At 35.5% G+C, this 15,733-nt stretch overlaps 1 protein-coding gene and 1 long non-coding RNA gene across 4 annotated transcripts; both read left to right on the forward strand.

The window, feature by feature from the left end:
• Nucleotides 1-8,005: 8,005 nt before the first annotated feature.
• LOC147384206 (uncharacterized) lies at nt 8,006-10,574 on the forward strand. The gene is made up of 3 exons (XR_015173133.1): nt 8,006-8,457; nt 9,608-9,942; nt 10,379-10,574. It is a non-coding gene; the product is annotated as an uncharacterized LOC147384206 (long non-coding RNA).
• A 31-nt stretch (nt 10,575-10,605) lies between these two features.
• Nucleotides 10,606-15,604, forward strand: LOC147384207 (uncharacterized). Of its 3 annotated transcripts, XM_086426914.1 has the most exons (8): nt 10,606-10,743; nt 11,727-11,818; nt 11,959-12,115; nt 12,671-12,708; nt 12,844-12,914; nt 13,209-13,265; nt 14,451-14,557; nt 14,845-15,604. In XM_086426914.1, exons 2-8 carry the CDS (start codon nt 11,729-11,731, stop codon nt 14,889-14,891), a joined length of 567 nt encoding a protein of 188 aa, XP_086283040.1. In that variant the 5' UTR covers nt 10,606-10,743; nt 11,727-11,728; the 3' UTR covers nt 14,892-15,604. The 3 variants fall into 3 exon arrangements, 1 of the variants encoding a protein (XP_086283040.1); XR_015173131.1 differs by lacking the exons at nt 10,606-10,743; nt 11,727-11,818; nt 13,209-13,265; nt 14,451-14,557; nt 14,845-15,604 and adding an exon at nt 13,003-13,098 and having other exon boundaries at nt 11,955-12,115; nt 12,671-12,914; XR_015173132.1 differs by lacking the exons at nt 10,606-10,743; nt 11,727-11,818; nt 11,959-12,115; ... (1 more) ...; nt 14,451-14,557; nt 14,845-15,604 and adding an exon at nt 13,003-13,098 and having other exon boundaries at nt 12,162-12,708.
• The last annotated feature ends 129 nt before the right edge of the window (nt 15,605-15,733 follow it).

Here is a 15,733-nt window from a genome sequence, read left to right on the forward strand (position 1 = left end):
AAAAACAACATACCATTTCGCGATCAAGCACGGAAGCAGAGTACCGCGCCATGGCTAACACAGCAGCCGAACTCACTTGGATGACATTCATTCTCAAAGATCTTCGAATTGCAATAACATCTCCTCCCATACTCTACTGTGATAACCTCAGTGCTCTTTATATGACAGTTAATCCTGTATTCCATGCCCGAAGCAAACACATAGAGTTGGATTATCATTTTGTGCGCGAACGCGTTGCACGTGGACTGCTTATCACTCAACATATCTCCACTGATAACCAAGTTGCTGACCTCTTCACAAAGCCAATGTCAAAAGCAGCCCTTCAATATTTCCGCAACAAACTTTGCCTCCAACACCGGCAAAGTTTGAGAGAGGGTATTAGCAACAAACAACTCAGTCAATGGAGTAATAAGGAAACACAACTCAATCAACCACAACTCAGTCAATGGAGCAATAAGGAAGCACAAGATTCTTGGAGGAAAAAGGGGGAAGACTCTCACAATATTACCGAAAAGGAAGCACAAGATTCATGGAAAAAAAAGAGGGAAGACTCTCACAATATTGCCAAAATCGATGGAGAGATGTTGAGGGGTATTGGAGCTCTAATGGCAATAAGTTTAAACTATAATGATGATCCAGCAAGTCCTAAAAATCAGGAAAAATCATATCAATATGAAGATTTATCAGTTTCAGCTAATATGGAAAATCCTATCTAAAGACCAAATCAAAATAGCAGAATTTTTGGTGAATAATGCCAATTACAAATCTGAGGATCTTTTGTAGCAGATTTTATGGGATTACTTCATTGTATTACTTGTTTAAATACTCCTCCTGTAATGCCTAATGTCATATGGCAAATTAATTGAATAAGAGACTTATCAATTTAAGCTTTCTTCTTCCTCCTCTAGTTTTTATCTTTTTTTCTCTATATAGTGTTTCGATTTGCCAAGGTATCATTTTATTCACTCTTGTGGTTGTGCAGCTGCATTAGATTGTTGAGATGTCAATCTGAATTTTTTTTTCTTATTAGGAAATTTATAATGCAAAAGAACCTAATACTATGAAACAAGGTAAATGACTGGTTATAGGATTTTCATTAGTAACTATGACAGCAGTCAGATAAGTCCTCCTTTTTGGTTGATTTTGAGTTTTCTTTTACTTGCATTTATTTTTGCCTTTCACATATATTGAAAGCCTCTTTGTTGACTTGTTTTTAGGCTCATTTTTTTTTTTTCATTACATAAGTGTAATGAATTTCCAGTGAACATTTGTTATTATTGCCTTTATTTGCTTCGGTGGTAGGGTAATGATCACATCTGATATGTGTGTTCCTTGTTAAAAGAATTATGGCTAGAGAAAATTTAAGGTGTTTTTATCTAACTTAAAACTAAAAATGGAGGTTTTGCAAAGCCAACAAAGCTTCATAATAGCTTAGTGGTAAGATCTTTTTAGGCTCATAGATGTTAGTTTTATCTTCAATCAAATCAATCTAATTGAACATAGAAAATTTTAACAAAGTCCAATTATGCCAGCACAAATCAGACAAACCCATCAATAATAATAAAAAAAAAATAGATAATATAATAAGGATAGAAGCATTTGTAGAAATGCAAGAGCAATCCTAATAGGTAGTAAACTACGAGAAAAATCAATTGAGATGACTTTCAAGTAAACAATTTCTAAATATTTTAAAACAGTTTAAATTCAAGAGATGTTTTCTTCATCAGTTTATTTATTTTCTATTACTATTATTGTTATTGTTCTTGAGAAACATGTTTTGAAAGCATTATGTCAAAATAACTAGAAGACTTTGGCTCTAGACAGAGTGAAATAGAATATCAGGATTGGTTTAGCCAACCTGGATCTTTAGGATAAGGCGTCGTTGTCAAAATAAATGGTGTGAAACTGTTATTGCACACAACATAGCAAAGTGTGAATGTGTCACTCTCGCCACTAAAATAATTGCATACCATTTTCATCCTCATTTTAGACCCAGGCAAAAACTAATGCAACCAATACAGGAATAGTTCAGATAAGGATGATTACTTGTTGAAAGGGATCAACAAAAGCTATAATATTCTATACAAACACTAAACCTCTCTACAAGATCTCTTTAGGATTAGTTATTCATTCCTCATATAGCTTAGTGGTAAGATCTAGTGGAGGTTGTTCCCAAGGTCTTAGGTTCAAATCCCTTGAACCCCTTCTTATGCTAGTCCAGGTCTGCCTTAACTCTACTGACCTTTCAAAATAAATTGTATAAAAGTCTGACTCAAGGGAGATGCAAGCTTGAGCAAGATATTTTAGGAATCTCGTCCTTACTAACCAAATTCTTTAAACCCACTCACAAACATTCTATTTGGGTACCACAATCCACTTTGAACTTTGGGCTCTTACTAAACACACATCCACTATTCACTTCCTCAGTCTGTGTTCTCATTTCACACTTTTGGGTTCCCATGAATGCGACACCTTTGCTTTTGTATTTGATGTTTTTCTTTCTTAAATGGATAATGTATGTGTAGGATAAAAATTGTCAGACCATGAGCAGATGGCTTCCACATTATGGGTTGGTTGAACAAAAATTTTAAAGGTTCCAACCATAAATTCCAGAAAGGGCAATATCATGGGAAGCTTGGAAATGATAGAGTTTTGGATGAACCTTCTAGTTTTACAGTAATTCAGTTATTGCATCTTGTTGGGATTCTCTTTTATCTCATGCTCAACTTACTTGATCAGGGTACTTTGTTCCCTCACATTTAGCTGGAAAGCAGTACGTAGTTTATAGTTTTAGAGTTAATTGATGAATACAAGATGCAATTGAGTCTGATAGGGATGGGTTCCTGTTTTAGGTTATATTCTTTATCTCCCATGAACATATCATAGCCTTGGTTAGATGATGGGTTTGTGATTTTTAAATGTTAAGTTGCTTTTTTCATGTTAGTGCTTTTTTAACTTTATTTTGCAGAGGAACTTGAATACATGATGCATTGTTTGAGTATGAAGATATATATCAAGCTACTGCAATTTCTCTTTCAAAAGAAGATAAAAACAAGGAAAACTATAATTGGTGAGTAATATGGATATTTTGTGTGATTGTGATGCTCTTGGCATTCTTTGATTGCATGATTATATTTTATGTCTTAACACAAACAAGTAACGTGATCGATGACTTATACTAGTTTTATTTGAGTATGGTCAGTGGGTTTGATATTTTCATGTTTGTATATAGTCTTTTATGGATGGGTTCACTGACTGAGAATCTGAACATTGGATTGGTGGGGCTTTAAAGAGTGTGTAAACACGAACTGAATTCTAAGATAATGGTGCAATTTTTAGATTTATACTATTTATATATATATATATAGGCATCATGCATGATCTTTGTTTACACAATGCAGGACTTGTGGATCATTAAAATGTTGTCTTCCTGGCTTGTTAAGAGATGCAACTTTCAGTAGTTGCCTTTTGTAAGTACTACCTTTGAAATTTTTTTTGTGATGTTGAGAGTTAGATTTTCAGTTCCTTAGCACTTTTTCTTGAATTTCAGTTATTGAGTTATGAGAAATGCTTTCGTAAAGATGATACTTGTTATAATATTTTGTCTTTGATAAATGCTTTTGTTTTAGTTCATTTTGGTTTATTATAAGATCGGATTGTAACATGTGACTATGGATGGAAATCACAGAGGAACAAGATCTAAGTAGTGGACCCAAAAATCTTTCGGATAAGGCTTCGATGATGATAATGGCAAGATCGGCTGTTTGTAAATCAAGAACTCATTGTAATCAGCATGGCTAGGATGTGAATTATCTAACAAACTGGATTTGCAATTATATTTTAGATTTTATTTAGTGAAATATAGTTTCTATGGATTGTGTGACAATAGTTTGAATGACTAGATGTTGATTGTTGGACGGCTTAGTGTACAATTGGATATCGTATATTTGTTTGCAGGCTTTACTAAACTACAACAAAAAAAATTTAATTTTTATTAGATACAATTCAAATTGAAAGTTGCCCAGATTTGATGGCTTACAACTGTCAAAATTTCCCTAGACAAATTCTACAGCTTTGGGCAATTGCATTTTTTAGTTAGTTTGACGTCTTTGAGCCGTCAAAAAAAAAATTCTACATTGAAAAATTTGACAGGCAAATTTGACGGGATGGTCCGTCAAATTTTGCAAAATTTGATGGCCCTCAACCATCAAATAAGGCATCTTTTCACATAGTGCATGCTTTGTTGCTCAAATACAACTTCATTCCATTACTAACTAGGGTGTGATGCTGAGGCAACCAAACTTTTGTAATGTTTGATGGTGTGTTTTAATCTTTAATTAGGGTGTGGTAAATAATTCAAGAAATGGGATGTAATAAGTAAAAGTTGAGGTGAAAGTAGCAGCTGTATTATTTTTCCATGTGAAATTCAAAATCGACAGCCAATAGCCTTCTTGAAATTTTTGTCAGTTATTCAGCAGTGAATCAAACATTTAATTCGATCACCTTGAGCCACAAAAAATAGTTTCTTTTTTTTTACAAAGCGAAAATTATATTAAAAAACCAAACCAAGATACAAGAGAGGAGCTTAAATTACAAGGCGGATATGAGGAAGCTTCAATCTGTCCCCCAACAAAGCTTGTTTGGCCAGCAAAGGAAAAAATAGATAAAGAAGGGAACAACATGGGAGAATTACAAGAAATAGCAAATTTAGCTAAGGCATCAGCAACAGCATTACCCTTCCTCCATGAGTGCTGAATTTTCCAGTTGAAACATGAGAGCATAGAATCAATCTCCACACTAACATTGAGGTCCTGAATATTAAGAACTTCCAATGCTTGAAGAAGAGCTAAAGATTCAACACATTATTGGAACTGATACCAAGAGGGTAGCAACCTGCACTAAGAACCTTCCCAAAAGAATCTCTGAGCATAAAACATCCACCACTCGCACCATCCACATTCAATTTCAACCACCCAAGCAGAGGAGGAGACTATGAAATTGCAATGGCTCTTCTCGAGGGACAAGAACGAATAGAGACACCCATAAGCCGCAAGATTCTATTCTGAAGCACCAAAGAATTAAGTCTAAAATGCCCAACAGAGCTGAACTCTAACATCCAAGAAGATATCCTCTGGATATCTCTATTGATTGAAGGTTTTATCCCTTCAAACAAGTATCGATTTCTAGCTGTCCATAATAACCATAAGATCACCCACGGGCCATCATTGAACAAAGAACCAAATTGAGTTAAAGAAGACCCTCGCCAACTGCAAATATCCTGGAAAGAATTCATTGGACCTGAACCATCCTTAAATGCAGCCTTGAAATAATTCAAAATCGAGCAAGTGAAGCGACATTTGAAAAACAAATGCTGAAGATCTTCTTCTACGTTCTCACATAGACAACACCGCGAAGGGAAAGAAAAATTCCTCCTTTTGCGAATGCTATCTACAGGACAGATTCCATGGCACTACACCAAAAATGGATAATAGAAACGCCAACAAAAAACGGTTTATAGCCGTTTCAAATTGGAAATGGCCTTTTACCGTTTTTTATTGATAGTGGAACGGCTCAAGTGAGTTGACTCGCTGTTTTCTCTAATTCGTTTTGCACGAATAGTGTGGAACCCATGACCTCTCAGAGTCTCAGTTCTTCTATCTTCATCTTCTCAAACTACTCCATCTCTCTCGACCTCTCCATCATCTCAGAAGCTTGTGGGCCAACACACCATCTCTCAATCTCCATTTTTGCCGAAATGTGCGATCTTTGAATTTAAGTGTCACCCCTCTAATCCTTTGACTCGAGGCCTTCTAATAAGTTTCTAAGAAAGTCTTCAAAGCACGAAGAGACTTTTGAGTAGCCTTGGTGAAAATTATGAGGTCATTTGCAAATAACAAGTGACTTGGAGCAATGCACTTTCTACCCCCAACAAATCCTTGGGTGAGAGCTTCCTCTGCCAAAATAAATAAGCTTGGGGATAAAGGATCTGTCAAATAATAAAGTCACTTTTGTTATCTAAAGGCGGTTAAGAAAAGTTAAAATTGACGACTGGATAAAGTCAAATTTGACGACTGGATAAAGTCAAAAATGACGACTGGATAAAGTCAAACTTGGCGACTGGATAAATCAAACTTGGCGACTGGATAACCACCTATCTCCCTCTATAAATACATGCCTCCTCTCATTCAGAAATCATCCCAGTCTCGTGTTAGAATCCCATCCTAACTAAGAGAGAGAGGGAAAGAAAGTTTAGAGAGAAAAATTGTTAGGTTTCTCCTAATCTTCATAGCCTTTCCTTTGTTAGAGAGAGTGTGTTTTCTCATATGGTGAGAGAGTGTGTTTTCTGCTCTCCTTATTTATATATAGAAAGAGTTGTATTTCTTTTGCAATAGTGAAATCCTTCTGCAGTTTGCCCGTGGTTTTTACTCCAATTTTTGGAGGATTTCCACGTTAAATTTTGGTGTTCATCATTTTCATTTTTATTTTCTTTTCTACTTCAGTTGTAATTGTGTGCCCAGTACCACAACTTCCTAACAGGATCATCCTGACAAAGCCCACGACTCCCTTTGAATATCCGAAGGAAGATCCTTTCACCATAATTGAGAAAAATGCATCCCGAAAATAGCCTGTGATAAGCTTTTTTTCATATCGATCTTGAGGGCAATATTATTACTTCGAGTTTTTCTATTGAGATCATCAATAGTTTCATGAGGCATAACAATATTGTTGTAAATATTCCTACCTTTGACGAAAGCCCCATGTTCTTGAGAAACTAACCATGGAAGAATCTCTCCCAATCGGATAGCTAAAATTTTAGAAACGATTTTATAGAGATAATTACAAAGAGAATGGGTCTGTAATCTGAAAAAGATACAGGAACCTCAATCTTTGGAATCAACGCTATCCCTGTCGAGTTAACTACTTCTAGAATAAAACCAAATCTGAAAAAGATGGTAACCACTTCAGTCAAATCCTTCTTAATAATATTCCAAGCTGCATCGTAGAAGACCCCAGAAAACCCCTCTGTACCGGCTGCACCACAGAGATTCATAGACAAAGCGTACAAAGCTCTCGTTTTGGACTTGATTCACTGACCTCAAACCAAGGAGCTGGGTGTCTAAAGATGTAGACTCGGAGGAAAGAATTTGTTCAAATTCCAATGTTGCTTTTTTGATCCGTTAATATGGATCCATCGGAGAATTTGACCTTGCTTAATAGCATTACGAGCAAATCTAATCTTTGCAGACATATGAAAGAATTTGGTATTCTTATCACCATCTTAATGCTGGTCCATAGCTTTACCATTAGGATTCCTCATGATTGACCGTTGATTGTACTCCCCCTTGGCTTGTTGACCTTGCTCATACGTAGCTTGATCCCAGGATTCTGCCAATTTATCTTCGCATCTCTGCACCAAATCCTCAGCCAATTTTATTTTGGAGCCAATATTACCCACCACCGAAGCATTCCACTCTTTTAACCTATATTTGAACATCAAAAATCTTGATGGGTTGGTCCATCAAATTTTACAAAATTTGACAGTCTTACACTATGTGAAAAAAGGGGTGAATTTGACGACCAATATTGCATGGAATTCACCCCTCTTTTCACGTAGTGCTAGGCCATCTAATATTACATTTTTCAATTATGTACCTACATGAACACATAAAAAGTACTCAGGAATTACCATTGATTATGACCATTCAATACCTACAACTAGGGCTGCTAATGGATCGTGTCAGACTTGGAATCCGATCCATTCCAGTCGAAAAACTCCAGGCCGGTTTCAAGGATATGGATTTCAATAAGTATCCTATCCGTGAAGGTTTGGATGGGATATACACTACGTGAAAATCCGAAATTTTTATAAAAAAATTTGTTGGGCCTGGCCCGTCGAATTTTAAAACCCAAAACTCTACAGCCCGTGGACCACGTTTTCATCTTCTCTTTCTCTTCATTGTTTCTCTACGACCTCTCACAGTCTCTGTCTCGGTCGACTTCGCCCTCTCTCTCTCTCTCTCTCTCTCTCTCTCTCTCTCTCTCTCTCTCTCTCTCTCTCTCTCGATCGATTGATCGACGTCTCCATCGCTTTCTCACACTCTCTCTCTCGATCGATCGGCCTCACTTTTTCACTCTCTCTCTCGATCGATCGACCTCTCCATCGATCGATAGACCTCTTTATCTCTCTTTCTCGATCGATCTCTCATTCGATCTGTCTCCCTCGATAGATCTCATCTCCCACTCTATTTAATCGATCGATCTCGATCTAGATCTGATCCTCGTTCTCTCTATATCTCATCTATATCTGTATCTCATTGCTACCTCTCTTTGATAGCTCGAAGTGACCTATCAATCTCGCTGCCTGTCTTTGATAGCTCGAAGTGATCAGATTCGTCACAAAGGGACCCTCACCTGCTGCATCACCTCACGCAACAAGCCAGGAAACATTGCGACTAGGTAAGACTTTAGAGGGATCATATATTATTCCCTTTATTCCCTATTTTCTTTATATATACTGTATTAAGGTTTTTTATCCAATACATTTAAATTTGGATTGAAGATTTAGGTTTTTTATCTGTTATATTTCGTATCAATCTCGATATCGATAGATTCCTATATTTTGAAGCATGTAATTTTGGATTGCTTGAACTTGAAGTGCCAATATTTGTTTTCGTAGATTTTTCAGTAATATAAATTAGATTTTCAAATGTGTTTTTGGATCTTCAAATTCAAGGTTGGTGGTAGGAAGTATGGGGCTACTCTATTTCTGATTTGGTCTTAATTTAAATTTATTATTAATTTATCTGTTTCTAGAAGAACCGAGTTAATGAAAGAACTTCATAATGGATCCATGAAAAGAATTAAAATTTCATAATGATTACAAAAACCACGAGGAATTATGTTTATAGGAAAATAAATATTTGAATGTGTTTTTGATTTGTAAACATTGCATGTTATTTTATCTTCAAAGTCCAATTACGTATATTCCATTGATTCTTTATCCCACTTTGTCCATGTTGAGTACTTATAATTAACTAATAGGGACCCAATCCATACGTAATCCTTTGTATAAACTTTAAAGCTAAGATGGAATAGGTCTGCTATTATGCCCAATGTCCTTTCTGCAATATGGTGAGAGGTTATTGTCCATAATGCTTAAAAACATGTGAATCATGCTTGGCTAATAGCAATTGAGTTTTCTCATAATGCATGAACTTATGCCACTCTTACATTTAATATTCTTTATGCTGAAGTTTTTACTGTTTCATATATTTAGAGAGTGTTCATTTCTCCTCCCTATTTTATAAATGCGATAAAGAATTTCTCTGTATGGTTATTCTAATATGAACAACCATAAAACAAACCCATCTGTAGGTGTGCAAGTTCTATGCAATTTGTCAATCATGTATAAACAGCATCGATACTTGTTCAGTCGTTACAATATGAAAAGAACTATGACAGAGTTAAATGCCTTGAAATTTCTTATTGTATTGGATCCATAGTCTCCATACTTCATGTTTTTGGCACTTTCATATCAACAAGTTTCAATCAAAAGACATTTTCACTAATCGATATTGACATTTTCCTTCCATTTTTTATTATTTAGGCGCAAACCACTCACTACGTCATATTGTGTTTTTGACGACACTACCATTGCGCTAAAAACGACAGTTACAGGCTGTCGTTAATGGCGACAGTGTTTGACTGTCTTTTCCACGTCGTTTTTATGGAATCACTGACGGTAATAAGTAAAAGTTGGTGTGCCAGTAGCCACTCAAAACTACCCCTTTCTTCCCCAGAGAGAAAAACGAATATCTCTCTCTCTCTCTCTCCCCCCGATCTGGTTTGATTATCGAATTCCTTTGTGTTCATCTCTCCTTAAGTAAACAAAATCGCGCTCTCTCTCGACTCGACCTGTTCAAGTTGGATCCAGAGCGCCAGGTTGGTTTGTTTTTTTCCCTCTCTTGAATTTTCTAGAGTTTTCTTGTTCACACCAGATGATAAAAGCTTGAATTTATGATTTTCAATTGTTTTTCTTTGTAGAAAAGTAGTTTTTTATAATATTACTTGAACCTGAAAGGATTTGATGATAGGATAGTGATAATATCTGTTAGGATCAAGCTGGCAATCAATTCTCTATTAAATTTACAACTGAATCATGATTAATATACTAAGGTTCAAACAATTTATATGCCTCTGAGCAAAGCTTTCTAGAAGAGCTGGAGAGGAAAGTAGATACAAAGTGTTTATAAGTAGTAGACGATCAAGGGTATATCCCTATTTGAAAACATGAGTATCTCAAATATTCAACAAAAATGTAGAGCCTGTCCAAATCACCCAAGATTTAATTTGTTCTGTATTTTAATTATGTTTCTAGGCACTTTCATATAGAACTTGGTACCAAGGAAATGCTCAATATCGAAGAATACACAAGGTGAATTCTGTATCATCCTCTGATTTAGAACTGATTTTATCTCTTCCAAGAAAGATGGCAAGAAAGTTCACCAGTAGTGCCAAGGTGAATTCTGTATCATCCTCTGATTTAGAACACTTTTGGAAATTGCGACACTGATGAGGAGATTTGCAATTGGTGGATTAATATATGCTTTTTTGATTATCAACCTCTATATTTATTGGACACTTGCATGGAAATTTCAGGAACAAGCAGGGTCTTCTGTTGTGGAGGCTATGCTGTCCAGATCCCCACCAGTCTTCTATGGTGATCTTAGAAGTCACGAGATGGTAACCACTCATATATTACTAGATTTAGGGATTTTCTCTTTGATGAGTTAGAATTTGGAAGATTGCTGCTTTCCTATTCAGCTTAATTTATTATATTTTGCTTTTTTCTGTTGTAAGTTCCTTTACCATTCTCTTTTTTCATCACTTCTTGCAAAAAACGTCTTCAACATTTAGAGGATGGTCATGGTGCTTGTCTTCAGTCAGAAGTTCATGGACAGAGAGGACACACCATCGATGAAGCCGATTTGGCTTCTTTGGATTCTCCTCATCAAGTTTATTTAGCACAGGTTGATATATGGAAGTGCTTTTAAGTTAGGTTGTTCATCCTGCTTTAATTCTTCAAAAATTTGCTCTCAGTTCTTACAAGGTTATAATTTATGTTTAAATAGAAGATTTTCTCTCAGTTCTTTCAATGAGGTTGAAACTTAAGGTGCAAATGTGCTCAAAGCAATATCTGTAATCTAACCAAGGTTTAAAATCTCGTCTAGAGGCAATGTTTTGGTCAGGAGGAAAACTGAGATTGTCTCTACCAAAATATTTGAGACAATCTGAAACATTCAACATCTCGGGATCAATTTTTGGTTTTGATCTCTACCAAAATGGAATGTTCAATCGAAACATAGCAAAACTTTGAACCATGCACCTAATGTCTGTTGAGTTACAAAATATCAGGCTATGTATATATTAGCAATTTTTCCTGTGATTTGATATTGCTTGAGATCAGAACCCTGTTTTAACTCTTAAACCTATGAGAAAAAGTGTGAAGGATCAAAGAAGTTTGTCTACACATAGGGGTATCTCATATCATATATCTGGACTGGACGTAAAAATACTGAACTGGTTTGACTATCATTGGCAGTCCTCTCTGCCTTTGCTTACTATTATCAGTTAAATTGTTTAATCAGTAGGTGGTTGTTATGTTGAATTATGTGTCCACTGCTACAAGTGCTTATGTTTTGGTATTGTATTTATAAAATTTGCAGTTATGCATGATTTGCGTCTCATCCATACTGATTTAAAGCCAGAGAACATACTTCTTGTTTCGCCAGAGTATGTAAAAATTCCAGATTTCAAGGTTAGTTACGTTTTAAAAGATGGATCTCATCTTCTTCCTACCAGAAATTGAAAATCTTCTCTTTCTTTTTTCTTTGCCTACCTTCTTTTATTATTATTTCATTGGTTTAATAACACCATTAAAATATTGTAGATGTAAAGGTTTCATCTCGATCGCCCAAGGATGGGTCTTACTTCAAGATACTTCCGAAGTTAAGTGCTATCAAGGTGATTGATTTTGGTAGCACAACCTATGAGCATCAGGATCATAGATACATCGTATCAACACGGCATTACTGTGCACCTGAGGTTATTCTTGGTATGATGTTATTGATATCCGCATCTCCCTTGTTGCCTACCTTTATTTTTATTTTTTTTTGGTTGTCTCTTAAGAATAATTGGCAGCTTTGTACTACTGTTAACCACTGTGATTTTGTCCGTACTGGACTTGGATGGAATTACCCATGTGATATATGGAGTGTTGGTTGTATTCTAGAGTTGTGCTCGGTAGGCTATTTTAACTATTTGATTTTTTTTGTTTGTTTTATGTGTATTTCCAAATGACTGGTTGGTGTGTTGTCTATCTATATGATATATGAGGTTTAGCCACTACGTCATATTGCCATAAGGCATGTAAGGAGCACAAATACAAGTTGTCAGCAGCCATGGAATTCCTTTTTTAAGACTCTATGCTTAGTTATGCTTCTCATGCTCATAGTTTTAGCTCGCCACCTATGATACCTAGATACTTTATCAATGTCTCTGGTCCACATGCATGGTTTTTGGTGCATAATTTTACCATGTACTTTACTCCATTTATTTCATGTAGTAGCTAACAATCTTACTTCTGGAATGTTTTGATGGTTCATCAAAGAAAATAGGAGTGATCCCTACCGCTTCTCCACCTATTGCGTAAGTTAGCAATAACTTGTGCATTTTATCATTGGCGCCATTAGCAAGTGCATTATATTAAGCTACTAAGGATTTGAGCACCATTAGCAAGTGCATTATATTGCCCAGTTAGGCTTATAATTTCCCTTGTTTCAGGTCCCTCCGGTTCTTATTCAGAAGATCTTTACTCAGATTTTCTCCTATATCAACGTCCAACTTTTTAACAGGTAATAACTGTTCTGTTGTGCCGTCTTTCGACATAAATCTTTAAAAAGTTTACTGTATATATAAGGATGCTGTTACATGCTGCTTTAGTCTTCTGCTACGTCATGAGTGCTGTACATTCAGCAATGGAGAATATGTGAAATCTGGGTTGGCTGAATTAGAGTTATGGTGTGCCCAAGCAAAAGAAGACGCAATTCCCTTCAATGATTTTCACTAGCCTGTTTAGTTGGCTTTACTTTATTATTATTATCATTATTATTTTTTAATTATATCTGACGATTCCTGGTTCATTGCAGTATGCAGGCTCGTCTTAGGATGAACTTAAGCACATTAGGCAAGCTGTGGGGTTCTTGGTACGTCTTTCATGTATTGAAGCTTAATACGATAACTTATTATTATTATTGTTATTGTAATTATTGTTATTACTATTATTATTATAATTTTCATAAACATGAGGTACATTAATCTAAACCAAAAGGAACAAAGGAGGTTAAGGAGACCTACCTACTAATACAGCGGAAGAGAAAAGAGAGGAAAAGAAAATTAAAAATGTAGATACTGTCACAACTGGTTAAATTTATCTTTACTAATGAGTTTCTGGTGTATGATATGCCTTTGATTATTTGAAGTTTCTCACTTGGCTTAAGAGCTTGTTAGACTGCGTGGATAGTACTAAAACTGTTGAATTTGGGGCAGACTGGTCTTAAGTATTTTTTGTATGGTATAGTGTCAACACTTGAAGCTGATATGTATATCGATATGGAACTTGCGTGGATGTTGCATACTGCTATTTAATTTGTGACCTTGGTAGACCACTTCAATTTGGTTCAACTGTGAAGTTCATACTATCAATCATTTTACTGTTTGTTGTAAATTTTATTAATTATTACCTACAAAATACATTGGTGTCCAAATTAAAATTCCAGTGAATATTTAAGACATGATTAGCCATACAAATTTGGAACAATGACAATCTTAAGACATTCAAGAAGGATGTTTTGGTAACAGCATGAGATTACTTGGAAAGCATATTTGGTAACTTTTTCTTATTTAGCACCCGTTGATTTCATCAACAAGTGTGTTGGTTTTATTGAAAATATAATGTTTTACGAGCATTGAATTTAGTTACTTTAAAATTTCGCCATCTTATGTTATCATCACTTCCCTTGGTTGGTTGCTCCATAGGTTATACACCAGAAGTCAAGAATTTCCTACGATGAAATCACCAATGACCTTTGCCCGCACCTCTAACTACCCTACAAACCAGGTTCATTCTTGAGTGGCAAACCCCGAAATGCAAACCCGAATTCAAACCAAGCGAACCCACGAATCAGGTAACATGGGTCTAAACCAAGATTTGAAATCTTTCCATGAGGCATTCTCTTAGTCAGCAGAAAAACCGAGACTGCCTTGACCCATACAATATGAAACATTCCCCAAAGCCGATGTTTTGTTTCAGTCTTGGCGGAAGCATTGTAAGATGATGTGGAACTTTTACTATAGTAAGAACTACTTCTAATCAATGCCTCTTGGTGCAGCATTCCCTTCTCCGCTAATGACATATCCAATTCTTTGCAAGAGAAGGACTTCTCAGATGTTAAACCTACAACAGTGCTTGTAGAGAACCCCTGCCTTCCACTGCCAGGTTGGTGCTATTTAATGGATTTCATTCAATCTCTTGCCAATTCTGAATTTGGGGTATGCTGTTTTTCTTCTTTTAGTGTTCCCTATTTGTTATATTTATCACTCTTCTAATTTTTGGGCTACAAACTCTTGGATCTGGTATGAAAGAACTATTTGGATTCTCTTGAACAATTAACACATCTGTTATTTGGAGATGGTTCCTTGTATGTGAATGCTTATTTTAATTTTTTAGTAGTAGTTTTATCACCTTTATAATTTGTGGCTATAATAAGGATGCATTTATGGCAGCATTGTACGGCGATAGATCTATAAGGGCTCATGTCAAACATTCATGAGAATTGCGTTCTCTTTCCACTCTTCAAGCCTCGTTATCAACATCACTTGCGTTACTGCATGAGACATCACGAAACACAACTGAAGGTTCTGTATATTTGGATATGTTTTGCGTTACAAGCATTAGATTGTTCATTGTTCCCTATTGGTAACATATTGTGGTTCTTTTAATTATTTCTCTTTGTTATTTATATCATCTTTAACCTCTTATCAAAAAAAATTATATCGTCGTGAATCCGACACTCCTTGCAGGTACGTATACTGTCTTTAAATTTTTTGTTATTAGATCATTTTTTATTTTTATTATTTGTTTAAAAGTTTTATACTGACCACTTCGAGATCTTACTTGGGATTAGGTTCAAATTCTTTCACCATCAACCTTTTTATCCCAATTTTGAGTTGTTTCTACATATTAAAAAAAAGAAGGGAATTTTAAGTTTTTTTTTTCTTTTTCTTTATGATTTCTGTTTTATCTGTGTCCAAGTGTTTGATGGATTGTATATCTGTCTATTTCAGAATTATTCTTTGAGATTTTTAGTTTGAACTTAATGTGGGTGTTGATTTGAAACAGGAGTGGGAGATCATTAATGATTTTTAGTTACATTTATGAAAGTTGAAGACGAGGGGTATTTGGGTCTTTTCATATTGTTAGTTGGGGTCTAGGACATCAATGTAAAACATAGGGGTATTTCCACTATTTAACAACAGGTGAAGGGGGCAGGTGTAAAATATGTTTTTTTTATTTTAAAATACCCTATAGCGACGGTCGCTGACCGTCGCTATATCCTTATTTTACTGTCGTTTTTTACGACTGTCTTTGACAGTCGTTTTTTTCCGACTGTCG

This window comes from Akebia trifoliata, chromosome 15 (assembly GCF_017979445.1).
Source record: "Akebia trifoliata isolate Shusen 1 chromosome 15, ASM1797944v1, whole genome shotgun sequence".
Lineage (NCBI taxonomy): Eukaryota > Viridiplantae > Streptophyta > Magnoliopsida > Ranunculales > Lardizabalaceae > Akebia > Akebia trifoliata.